Source organism: Bos javanicus, chromosome 10 (genome assembly GCF_032452875.1).
Source record: "Bos javanicus breed banteng chromosome 10, ARS-OSU_banteng_1.0, whole genome shotgun sequence".
Taxonomy (NCBI): Eukaryota; Metazoa; Chordata; class Mammalia; order Artiodactyla; family Bovidae; genus Bos; species Bos javanicus.
The window spans coordinates 28,359,425-28,371,606 of NC_083877.1; the positions used below are offsets into that span (position 1 = coordinate 28,359,425).

General features: G+C 44.9%; 2 protein-coding genes across 2 annotated transcripts in view; one reads left to right on the forward strand and one right to left on the reverse strand.

Moving 5' to 3' along the window:
* AVEN (apoptosis and caspase activation inhibitor) overlaps positions 1-7,175 on the forward strand; it is a 192,210-nt gene extending 185,035 nt beyond the window's left edge. The window contains exons 4-6 of the mRNA XM_061430665.1: positions 2,374-2,469; positions 5,503-5,863; positions 6,665-7,175. Of these exons, the coding sequence (XP_061286649.1) occupies positions 2,374-2,469; positions 5,503-5,863; positions 6,665-6,780 (573 nt within the window). The 3' untranslated portion in view covers positions 6,781-7,175. The remainder of the gene's footprint in view (positions 1-2,373; positions 2,470-5,502; positions 5,864-6,664) is intronic.
* Positions 7,176-7,299: 124 nt separating this feature from the next.
* The window catches only part of RYR3 (ryanodine receptor 3), a 557,133-nt gene continuing 552,250 nt past the window's right edge, over positions 7,300-12,182 (reverse strand). Inside the window, exons 100-103 of the mRNA XM_061430666.1 lie at positions 11,951-12,015; positions 11,437-11,537; positions 9,225-9,276; positions 7,300-8,273 (exon numbers count right to left, since the gene is read on the reverse strand). Of these exons, the coding sequence (XP_061286650.1) occupies positions 8,178-8,273; positions 9,225-9,276; positions 11,437-11,537; positions 11,951-12,015 (314 nt within the window). The 3' untranslated portion in view covers positions 7,300-8,177. The remainder of the gene's footprint in view (positions 8,274-9,224; positions 9,277-11,436; positions 11,538-11,950; positions 12,016-12,182) is intronic.

Genomic DNA, 12,182 nt, shown 5'->3' on the forward strand with positions numbered 1-12,182 from the left:
GGACTCTGTACATGGAAGGCACCCCAGCTTACTCCTAAGTATTGCTTGATTTGGGCACTTCCGCTGTAAAGGGGCCTTGAGTCCCCACATGTGGACGATGAGTTCTGTAGCTACTGAGGAAGGTATAATGGTCTGACTAGAGGCTGTAAGTGGAGTTTTAGCTCGCTGTGCCCTCCCAGCATCCAGGTCTGCAGAAGAGGAGGCACCAGGCGGCCAGGCGTCACACACGCTCCAACTGAGAATGGGTATAGAGTTGGCCAGGTAGGTGTGGAAGCCAGGCACTCCAGGCACAGTTAACCCACCAACTACTTTACAACATGGAGCAAAAAAAAAAGCTAACTCATGGTGGTTATTCCAGTCAAACCTGTCTTCAAATTCACACTTTACTGTTACAAGGAATTCACTACAGCTCCCTTTATGTCGAAGGCATTCAGCTTTAGCTCTTTAGAAGACAAAGTGGTGACCAAAAGAGGGAAAGTCTTCTTACACAGTGGTGTATGATGAGGGCAGGTTCTAGGCTCTGGGACTTCTACAGGGAGACCAGCAGAAACCACTGTGCTGGGCTGAAGTGTCGTGAGGGCCTTATGGTGACAGCACCTTGTCACCTGGGCCTTGGATGGGGGGTGGGAATTAGAGACATGGGGGTGGGAGCAGCCAAAGGTCCGTCACTCAGGACTCAGCACACAGGCACAGCCTGGCCGTTCCTCACATCTCACAGACTTCCTTGTTAACAGCATACCTCGTAGTGTGTTGCACCTGATGTGAAAGTGGGGAGGAAGTTTGAGCACTTGTGGCTGGACCGCAGCACGTCTCAGAGGCCCTCCTCTGGAGACCTGAGAGTGGTTGGCAGCTCTGAGTAGTTGGCAGGCATGGTGGAGGGAGCAGGGGGTCTATACAGTGGGAAGGGTGAGATTTCCGTTTTGTAATGAGGCGATTTACTCGTGTGTTACACATTCAGGATCACATTTTTCTAGTGGTCTGAGAGATTTTCTTCAAACTTCAAAACAAAGGCTGGCCGTGCTGGCCCTCATGAAGCCTTGGGTGTGCTGAGTGCAGGACCAAGGCAGGGCGTGTGTGTACTGAATTTCCTGCTCTCCTGCCAGAGCTTTGTTTTCCTCCATCCTGTTCCCTAAATACTCTATTTTTAGATGTAAGTTTTTTTTTTTTTTCCTAGGGCAAGGGGCCACATCTGCTGCTGCCGGCATTGCTCCCCTAAGAGCTAGCCATCTTCAGAAAGTTTCAAAAGGGCAGCTGAAAAGCCATATTGCATTTTTCGATCGCTGTGTACTTCTGTTGTGAGGCTCAGGAGTTTGAGTGGGTCTGGATTTAGTGCTGGGGCTCTACTTGAGAATACCAGGAATGACTCCCTACCTCCAGTCATCATAAATGCATCTACCCAAGACATCCTTGTAGTGGATTTGAGACTCCATGACCCCTGGGTTTTCTCTGACTTGAAGTCCGTGATCACAGCAGAAGGCACAGTTCTACCTAGACCTGTGACAGTCCTTGGTGGATGAGATGGTTGGTGGTATCTGACTCTTAATGTGGTGATTTCACCCACCTTTTAGTTTTTCCCTTCTCTTGGATGGCCAGGGTACCTAGAAGCAGCTGTTAGGGGTCATGAGATAATCTGGAATGCCTTCTCAAATACAGTCAATCTGTGAAGGCATTGCCTGGAAGGGACTTTGCGCCTGTGAATGGGAATGGAGTCCCAGGGAGTTTTAGTGTTGGCCTCACACGTAGAGCTGCCAGCTGGAGGGTAAGTTTCCATCCCCTGATTTCTGGTTGGAAGAGAAGTGTACGCACATGGACTCCTCTGGCTGTGCCGTCAGCCCCAAGTCACTGTCGAGACAGCTCTCCACTGCTCTCCCAAAGGCCAGCCATCTGAATATGGAGGAGGTGTCCAGTTATGTTTCATTAAATGCTTTGAATTTTCTCTGTAATTCCAAGAATGTCCACAGTTTCCAGATTACCATGCAGTCTTTTTTTTTCCCCTTTGGCCATGCAGCGCAGCCTGTAGGATCTTAGTTTCCTGACCAGGGATCGAACCCATACCGTCCCCCGTCCAGTGGAAGCACAGAGTCCTAACTATTGGACCACTGAGGAATTCCCATACCATAGAGTCTTTGATTCGAGTGATTGCTACCCTGCTGCTACTCTGACCACCTGAGCTGTGGCTCAAGAAGGTGGTTTTGGTTTTGCTTATCTTCATGCAGAGATGATAGAAATTAGAACCATATGATTTATGATTGGGTCACTCCCAGCTAAAAGTAATGGATGATTTATTTACAGTTACTACTAGCGTCTTGTGCCCTTTTATTTCTGAAAGGTCATATGTAATCATCTTGATTGATCAATTTCTCTTTTCTGTAGAATTCAGCATTTTATGTGGACTGTGAGTCATTGGTTCGAGCCCTTCAAGAATTGCCTCTCTCACTCCGACTCAATGTTGCTGCTGAATTGGTTCAGGTAAGAACCCTGATGACATCTTGAGGCTGGTGTAAATTAGGGCAGAAGAAGAAAACTGAAAAGTATCTCCCTGCAGGATGTCTCAGAATCAGCTTTTCCTTTCAACAGGCTGAGGGTTTTGTATCAGATAGAATTTTGTAGTTTTGAGGGAGAATGAAATACTTTTCAAAGTTTTTATCCTGTTTTATTGATATATTTGGAACATTTTAAAGGATAAAATGTAATGGAATTGAATGAAATGTCAAAGTACAGAGTCTGGCTTGTGTTGTACCCAAAATGTTTATGTGTCAGGCTCTGTGTTAGGCACTCAGGTTACAGTGGTGAATAGACAGACATGGTTCTTGCCCTCATGGAGCTTAATCTGTCAGGAAAGACGGGCATTAATCCAGTTATCAAATTGCACTAAGTTTGTGAAGGATAAGCACTATGTGCTATGAGAGTTTGTAATAATGAACCTGTATGATGTAGGAATGACTTTTCTGAAGAAGTTACAGATAAACTGAGAGCCAAAGTATAGGAACATTTGAGTTGAGATTTAAAGAAGGGTAACCCAATCAGATCTGTAATAGCAGTGCTAGTAATAATGACAAAAATAACAAAGAACATTCTGGCGGCAGAATGGAGAGAAGACGTGGGATTGGGGTGAGTGTGTGTATGGGGAAGTCTGCATATGCACACCCATGCAAGAGTAGAATAGATGAGGAGAGGCAAATTAAGTGGCTCTTGCATGGTTCAGGTGAGTAATACTGTAGCCTGGACCAGCAATGGTGGGGAACTGCACTTTACCAAGAACTGAACTATAAAAGTAAAATTAATAGGACTTGGTGAAATGCTGGTGATGGAGCAGGAGCAGGCAGAGAATTCTTCTGGGTGTTCCAGCTTGTGCGACCCAGTGGTGGCTAGTATCAGTGAGGCTTGGACAGAGTATGAGTTTGTTCTGAGATTTCAAAGTGAAAATAATAGTAATTTGAATGTAGAAATTTATAGTTCAGAATGAAGGACTAGAAATATAAATCTGGGGGTTACAACCAGTGTAAGGTAGGTAAGAGGAGCCACTGAATGGGATAAGAGAGGAAGCGTCCAACAGTTAAACCAGAAGGAACTTTGAAATTTCTTTGAGACTTGACTGGATTTTTTTTTTTTTTTAAGTGAAACCCTGGGCAGTACTAAATAGAATGCAAGCAACTAAAATGATCAGTTTTGTTCTACAGATGAATACGATGCCAAGCTTAAACATCACCATGAACTGGCTACTCATCCAGTTGCTGTTTCTGTGGCACTTAACTTGCCTCAGATTTAGGGCAAGTAGAATTCAGGGCTGGGGGGACAGTTCGGGGCTGAGAAGTAGAAAGGCTGGCATTTGGAATCACCTGGGGCTTCTTTCGGAATGTGTGGGCTTGTCTTAATGACAGGGCAAGTGTCACTTTTCCTCTGGGTGTCCAGTGATGGTTAGAGTTTGGACATGCTTGGTTTGGTCCCACACAATGAGGGATGGTTAACAGGACCTCATTGGGGTGAAGGTGATGGGGATCCCAGGACTGAGGAGAGAAACAGGGTGAAGTGTTATGAGAAATCCAAAGTGAAGGATGGCACGCCTGAAGAGGAAAGATATAAAGTAATTACAGGAACTTTGAAATTAAAATACCATCCCTCCCCCATTATGCAGAGCAGTTATTCTCAACTGTGTCTGTACCTTACTTATCTGGGGAGTGAACAGACAAAAACCATGCTGGACAGCCAGTCCAGACCATCTAAGTGATCACAAGATTAGAACCGGGGCCCACATCCCAGCTTCACCCTGCCTACTGACAGTGCTGGGTGAGTGTTCAAGTTCATGTGTGAGGCTGTACTGTCTCAAAAGCCCTGAGGAGTTATTAGCAGACTGGATCTGCTCAGGATGCTTAAATGTACGAGTAAGGGAACAGTGGCTCCAAGAGCAGCTGAACCTCCTTTTGAACCTACCCGACTGCTGCCAGGCTGGTCACCCCAGTCTTCCCTCCGAAACTATGGTTCTCAGTCTTCTTCTACATTACAGTCACCTGAGGGGGAGGGTCTAACTCTATTAAATTCCAACATGTAGAAAAGTGCACATGTAAATCTTTATAACCATGGAATCACCATCTAGATCAAGAAACAGAATATTGCCCCCGCCCAGAACCACCCCCACCGCACCCAGCCCTGACCCAAGGCAGTACTTTCCTAAAACCACTATTTTGACAAGAGTTAGTTTTGCCTGTATGGGGAGTTTTTACAAATGTAATCAGATAGAATGTTTTCTTTAGTGTCTGGCAATTTTTAGTCATGAATGACTGCTATGCTATGCTATCCTAAGTCACTTCAGTCGTGTCCGACTCTGTGTGATCCCATAGACGGCAGCCCACCAGGCTCCCCCGTCCCTGGGATTCTCCAGGCAAGAACACTGGAGTGGGTTGCCATTTCCTTCTCCAATGCATGAAAGTGAAGTCACTCAGTCGTGTCCCAACTCTTCTCGACCCCATGGACTGCAGCCTACCAGGCTCCTCCGTCCATGGGATTCTCCAGGCAAGAGTACTGGAGTGAGGTGCCATCGCCTTCTCCGAATGACCACTAGTAACATTATTTTTCTTTTTGGTGAATGTGTCCCTTCACCTCTGTATTTGTGCATTTTAGTACGATGAGCAGATCTGATTTACTTATTACTCCTCCATGCCTTTTACAGATGTCTGCCTCGTCACAGGCGTAAGTGTGTATTCACATAGACCTGTGGCTCTGTCTGATCTCAGGCCAGTGATGGGAACGCATGGGCCTTTTGATTTCAGCTCTAATCTGGTTAGCACAAGGCTGAGGTGGACATAGCGGGGAGGTGTCCCACATTTACCCGTATTAATTAGAAGGGGTGCTGGGACAAACCTGGATGGAGAAACTTCGTGACCTTCCTGTCTGAACTGAATTTCCTACTCCACAAAGTCTGATGGCTTCCTCTGCTTTAGTTCCTGCTTAAGCAAATAGGGCAGGACTCACAGTTTTAACTCAGATATTGTGTTTCTCTTTCAGACTGCCCTTCCTTTAGAGCTCCCTCAGGTGAAACCAAAGAGAAATAACGATGGCAAGGGACTAGGGATGCAGCTAAAGGGGCCCTCGGGGCCTGGAGGAAAGGGGTCCCTCTCTGAGATGATATCCACCACCACTGGCTTCCCCGTGTACCCGGGTAAAGACGGCCCAGGATCGGGTCCTTCCAAGGGTTCTCAGAACCCCACTTCCCTGCTGCAGTTGGCAGCAGATCATTTGGAAGAAGAGCTAGATCTGCTGCTTAATTTAGACGCGCCTGTGAAAGAGGGAGGTGACATCTTATCAGACCAGACAGCCCAGGACCTGGAATCTGAGAAAAGGGGGGAGCTGGTCCAAGCAGCAGCAGGTACGGTTTTTATTTTATTCCCCACCCATCTTCTTGATTCTGGTGTTTTTCTGAGAATAGCTTCACATCCCCACACATCTTCATCGGTGTCTGCCATCGATCTGGCCTCGTTCACTGACATCTATTTCTGTGCTCACATCTCCGCTTCCCCCTGAGCTGACCTTTCTGACATCGTTCTCACTCGATAATACTGGCCTTCCAAAGCTGCTACCTGCCTGATTGCAATCTTAAACCTGGGGCTACAAATGGAACTCATGCTATAAAAGGCATTTAGAGCCTTGTGGCCTCAGCTGTGCAGCAGCAGACCTTTTAATCGACTGTCTGAACAGGCCTGTGGACCAAGTCTGTGTGCTTCTCGCTTGCTATTCCGCTTTTGTTTAAAAAGGAGGAGAGTTCCTCACATGCCCGTTCTGTGAGATGGTGGCCCATCTGACAGGGAGAGGCCTAGTGACTGCCCCGTCCATACACTGCCCTTAGGACCCTCTGATGGCTTTCCAGGATCACTGCTTAGTAAAAAGGAAACAGAGCCTATTGGTCTTTAAAAAGACAAAAAAAAAAAAAAACCTCATGAACTGTGAGATTCACCATTCAAATAAATAGAAGAGCAAATCTACCCCATTTATGAACGTGTTTAGGTATTATTGGATCTTCTTAGGGAGTAGGCACAATGACAATGTTTCCTCTTACCAGGAGCAAAGTAACAACTTGGCTGATTTCTAGCATGGATCAAACCCCAGGGAAGCATTAACCCTCAATTCTGAGACTAACATTAAGTTGTTAACATTGCGTTTATTTTCTTAGAACCTGCAAACCCATTTGTGTTGGAAGAAAAGAACGTGACCTCGGGGCAACCAAGTATATCCAGAAATGTTACCGAGGAAGAGCTTGAAGACTGGTTGGACAGCATGATTTCCTAATGACAAGGAAAGAAAGGGAAAGAGAGAGAGGGAAAAGAAAATGAAAACTGCCTGAAGCCAATTTTGGTTGCCTTGTAAGGGTGCGCAGGCCCAAGGCTGTCCTAGAACAGCTGGTTTACAAGCATGACCCCAAGCCCATGTGGCCATCACGCTTAGCACAGTAGACGCCTTCCTCCATGTTCAACAACATCTGAAGTAGACGTTTAAGAGGCTCGCTACATTTGTTCTCTGGCTTTAGTAACTGAATAGATGTCTTAAGGGCAAGAGATGTTTCGGCCCTTGTTTCCAGTTTCTTCCTCTCTGTGTTTACAGCATAGCAGGTGCTGCTGATGAAGAAGAGAAGAGAGCTAAGCAACCAGGCATGCATTTGGCCAAAATAAACACTGGTCTGTAGATTTTCTTTCTTTCTTTCTTGTGTGGGGAGCTGTGTGCTATTTGTTACTCCCATGTCCCTTTCCCTGCAGTCACAGGGTGGTTGGGAATCAGCCAGAAGGTGGTTCATTACAAGAGGCCAAGCCGTGGAGTGGTGTGTATGACTTTATTGCAGTGGGCACTTCATGTTACTTAAGGACATTCACCTAAATAGAGCAGCTCCACTACTTACAAGGGACCATAAAGCGTTGCTCAATTTGGCTTAAGGTTGAGATTTTTTTTTTTGAATTTTCAGTACAGTACTTCTAATAACAGCAATTGGTAAGCTGTTACTGAAAAAAAAAATAACTTTTCAAGTGCAGTTTCATAAAGTAAAAGAAGATCAACACAACTGATTAATGGAACTGTCCATCTTGAACATAAACATAAAAAACTTGCATAGCTATATCTAAAGAGGTTTTTTAAGGCACTTAATCGATATTTCAGTGTCGACAAAGTGGTGGTTTCTTGTTTTTTTTTTTTCTATTTCTTTAACTGCTTAAAGCTTTTCAAGCTGATTCTGGATACATTCACTAGCAAGTACCATGGGAAAAATTAGACTGCAGTTAAAATGATTTTTTTTTTTTTTTTGTGGCTCAGACCATGAATCACTAGTGGGCTACTGTCACATGGCATTCACATGTTTAAAATTCCAGGTATTATGCATCTAAAACCCTACATCTCCAGCCCTTCCCTCCGTGGTGTCATCCCAACATACTAGTTAGAACTGAAAAACGTGAAGACTGTCCACTAGAGCTTCCTTGATGCTGTGCCATCCTTTTAACATTTTGACAGGTCATCTCCCACAGTGTAAGTCCATTAGGTACAAAAAGCCAAGTCAATTCCAAAATATCACAAATGTGTAATGAACTCTTCCTTGTACGGGAGGCCTTTAGGAAATGTCACTTTTCCAGTGTGTTGCAGAATTGTAAGAGAAGGATTTTATTGACCATCCAGAATATGGTGGAGGCTTCTTTCATTCCCATTTATCCAAGCTGATCTTCGTATTGTTTCCGGAAGCAGTCACCAGCTGGGAAGAAATCCCAGCACCTTTCTTGGTACATCTTCCAGACATAAGATTCCTGAAATAGTGAGAACCAACCACAGTAAGCTGAAACGCAATTTATTTTCCATCTCTGTGTCTCCCTTTGGGAATACTGATGTGGATAAGTATGAGGCCCCAACTGGCACATTCTTTCTTGCTCTATTCCCAGCCACCACCCCACCCCCAGGCTATTTTGGGAGCAAGAAGTCATTTCTCCCTTCTCCTGACCACCACCTCCCCTCCACCATCCCCAACAAAAAACCCCCAGTGAAACCAACTCAATGATTGCCACTAAAAATACTTAAAGATTTAGCAGTGAGTTGATTCCACATCATTTGTAATTGGGAGGAGGCAGAATGTATGATGAGAGCACGCCGAGTGCCCACTGAGGCCGGGGCCAGGAGAGCTGAGGCTAGATACGGATGCCAGTTGCCTTTAAGTGTCTGAGCCATGACGTTTTCCAACAAAGCCAGTAACGTTTGAATATTTGGTAACCTACCTTTTCCTCCTGTTCTCTGCCTTTGTTTCTTGTTCATACTTAGTCACAGAATCCCTCTGACGCACACTGTCACACCCACCCCTTTGCGTCCCTGAGTCACCCACATAGGAGGTCGTTGTCTTCCTTGTGCTGTCTCTCCCACTGTTTTACTCTGAGGCGCCTGCTCTTTGCTGCACCGCCCACTCCGCTTCACATTGTCTTTTTCTCTGTTAACGTTCTCCCCACCTCCAGTTATTCGACTCAGAAGCAGCAACCCTAAGGGCTTAGCAAACGCCAGTGTGTGCTGGGAAGGATAACCAGGGGGCCTTTTGAAACAGATGGGAGTTGCCTTAAAATTTGACTTTGAAATTTACAAAGAGATGGTATAACCATGCAGGAAGCAGTGGGGAAATGCACAGAAGAGACGGATGGGGTCATTTCTCTACTGAGTTTTGACTTAGGAAGGGGAAGCCCTAACACAGGGGTGTGATTCTGTTGGATATTTCTCACCTGTCCCGTGTGCTCTGTCTCATCTTTGTTAATCAAATACATGAGGAAGAACCTGGAACAAGGAAAAAAGCTTTAACGACCGAAGGAAAGACAGTATTAGATACTTTGGTTAGAAAACTAAAGTTCACTTACTCAAGTGAACTGGACAGAGGATCAAGCATGTTGGTTAGCATCATGCTGACCACTGTACCTTTCAGAATTGGGGAAACATGGCGTGACAACATACACCATTATTTTCTAATAATAATATACATAAATCTCAAAATGAGCCTTTCTCTGAAGAGAGGTCCTTTTTACTATCACCAAACCTTGAGCTAAGATCACTTCTGAGGAAGCATTTGTAGCTACCATTTTACTGTTTTTTTTTTTTTAAATCCTAATATGAACAATAAAATGGTTGGTAGCCAAAACTCTAACCATATAATTTTTAGTTGGCTAGTTTATTCTCTTATAGGAATGCAGAATTGAAATCATATGTATCTCAAAGATATGTCACAGAAAAGTATTGATAAAAGTAGTGACTCTCATTCAGAAGTTGCCCTGATGTTTTCCAGAAGTGTAGTTTTATTGTTGTTATTGTTGTTGTTTTTAACAAACAACGGAGGTAGGCCAGTGTAGTTTCACTTGCTCTAACCAGGAGGCTTGTGTCTAAGGTTTGAGTATGTCTGGAACACAGAATCATGGGAGGCTGGGGCTGGCCTCTCAGCTCACATTATGCAATCTCAGAGACGGCATCCGAGGGATTCGGCCTGTGCCCTTCAGGAAAATGACTGTGAGGCTGGTGAAAGGAAGAGAAAGCATAAATAGCATCCTTGGGAGGGTGAGGAGAGCGTGAGCCCCAGATTTTGAGTTCTCCCAGGATATTCTTAGGTTTATAGACTCAGATTGTGGCCCACGGTGAAGCAATAACTACTTTCCATCCTTTTATCAGACTAAGAAAGGAAACGTGACCAGTATCTTGTCATATAGGACATTATTGCTTTCCTAGCACATTTAATTCACAAAGCACAATTTTCAGGGGCGGGGTGAAGTTTTAAACATGAGTAAGACTGGTTCTCTCCCCTCAAGCTTGCTAGTGGAGGGGCACAGAGAAAATACACTATTATGTAGAGTGCCATGGGAAGTACCTTCAAGAGTCCCAACTGTTCTCTCTCCACGGGCCTGAGATGAGCCACAGGCTCACCTTTTCTAGAAGTACATCCATCCTGATCACCTCCATGAAGATGCAAACGACAGTGAACATTCATGGTTTGAGGAAAGGTATGCCCAAGTGATTTTTTTTTTTTTTAAACCTGTGTTTGTCTTAAACTCATTTTAGCAAAAAGACATCATTACTTCTCTTTGACAATAACGTCCCTCAGTGGCAAGGCCCATTCTATCCTAAAGAAAGATTAGGGTTTTCTAAACAATAAAGGGTAGACTCAGAGGGGAGGGGCCAGGCCAGTTAGCAGAGCCCAGCAGTTTCTTTTCTTGAAAATGATGATCACTTACAGAATCTGAATTGTCAGGGGATGTATATTCCCTACAAATTCTGTAAGTTTCCTAGGCAGTTTGTGGCACACAGTAGACTCTGAATACCTTCTGCCCGAATGAGATATTTATTATTTACCTTCTGGGTGCCAGGCCTCAGGTGCTGGGATACAGCAATATGAAAACACACACATCTTAAAGAAACCCAGCCTGGAAATTAACCCTGGAATCCAGCATCGTGCAGGTCAGGGGCTGCCTTGACAAGAGCAAATAGGAATTGGTCGGGAGGAAGGCCAACTGCAGGGGAGAGTGAGTGAGTTCTAAGGAGAGTGGGAGAGAGAGAGAAATTGGAGACTGTGAACAGGCACACTTTTCCATTTTTTCTGGAAGAGAAGGAAAAGTGGGGCCATAGCCTTCTTTGTTTAGGATTAAAAAATATTATAAGGTGCTACGAAAAATCCCCAAGAGACAACCTGCTGGAGCTAACAGGACCTTGGGAAGGGATGGGATCTAATTCCAGGTGGAGAAACAGTCTGCACACGTCTAGGAAAACAGGAGAGGCAGGGTATATGGCAAAGATATGGCTCATGGGGACTCCTGCAAGTTCTTTCCTGATTGCGCCTACTTTCCAGAGACCAAGGAGGAACAGACATTAGCAGAGCGCTAATGTAAGACGTAAACTGCATTTAACCCACTGCCCTTCCCCCCAGCCCTGTCACCTCCGCTGACCAAGGATACTCACAGGTAGTTGGCTAAGTTGTGCTCTTGCAGGGTGTGTGTTTCAAAACCATGAGGCGTTGTGTCAAAGTAGTCATTGCCAATCCCACAGATGAAACATTTAGTCTGAGAAAAATAACAGAAAAGGCGTGAGTAGGCGTGACATTACAGGCAGTTGGAAAAAGGGTGATGATCTCTGAATTGAGAGATACTGAAAAATATTTCCCTTTTGTGCTTCAGGCTATTAGTCACCTACTCCACAGTGTCACGTACCTAGCTTCTGGCTAGCGGAGGGTACCTGCTCTCGCCCAAGCCTGGGGCATGACAGAGGCGGCAGGTGGGAGGAGGGTAGGGCACAGAGGGTGGAGCAGAAGAAATGCCCAGAGCTGGTGGATGGGCACAGATAAAAGGACAGGCATGGAAAACAAACTTGGGTAGTAGTTTTGCCTAGGGCTGAGGAATAGCAGAACCTATTGTTTAAAAAATCCATTTGCTGTGAGATACAAAAATAGAGTTGGGATTAGTAGAACTGTAGGTACCTCCATATCCTCTCGTACTTGTTCCTGCTGGTCTCTCAGCTCCCCAAAAGCATCAATAATAAGACCTGGAATTTTAAATATGAAAACAATGCTTTGCATAACCTGTCTAGTAGTTCAGAGCAGAGGCTACTTTGTTTAAAAAATAAAAAGGGGAATTATGAAGCTGAATGATACAATTAAACCAAAATCAGAAAAAAAAAACAACAAACCCACTTGTGTTTTCAGATGCTGC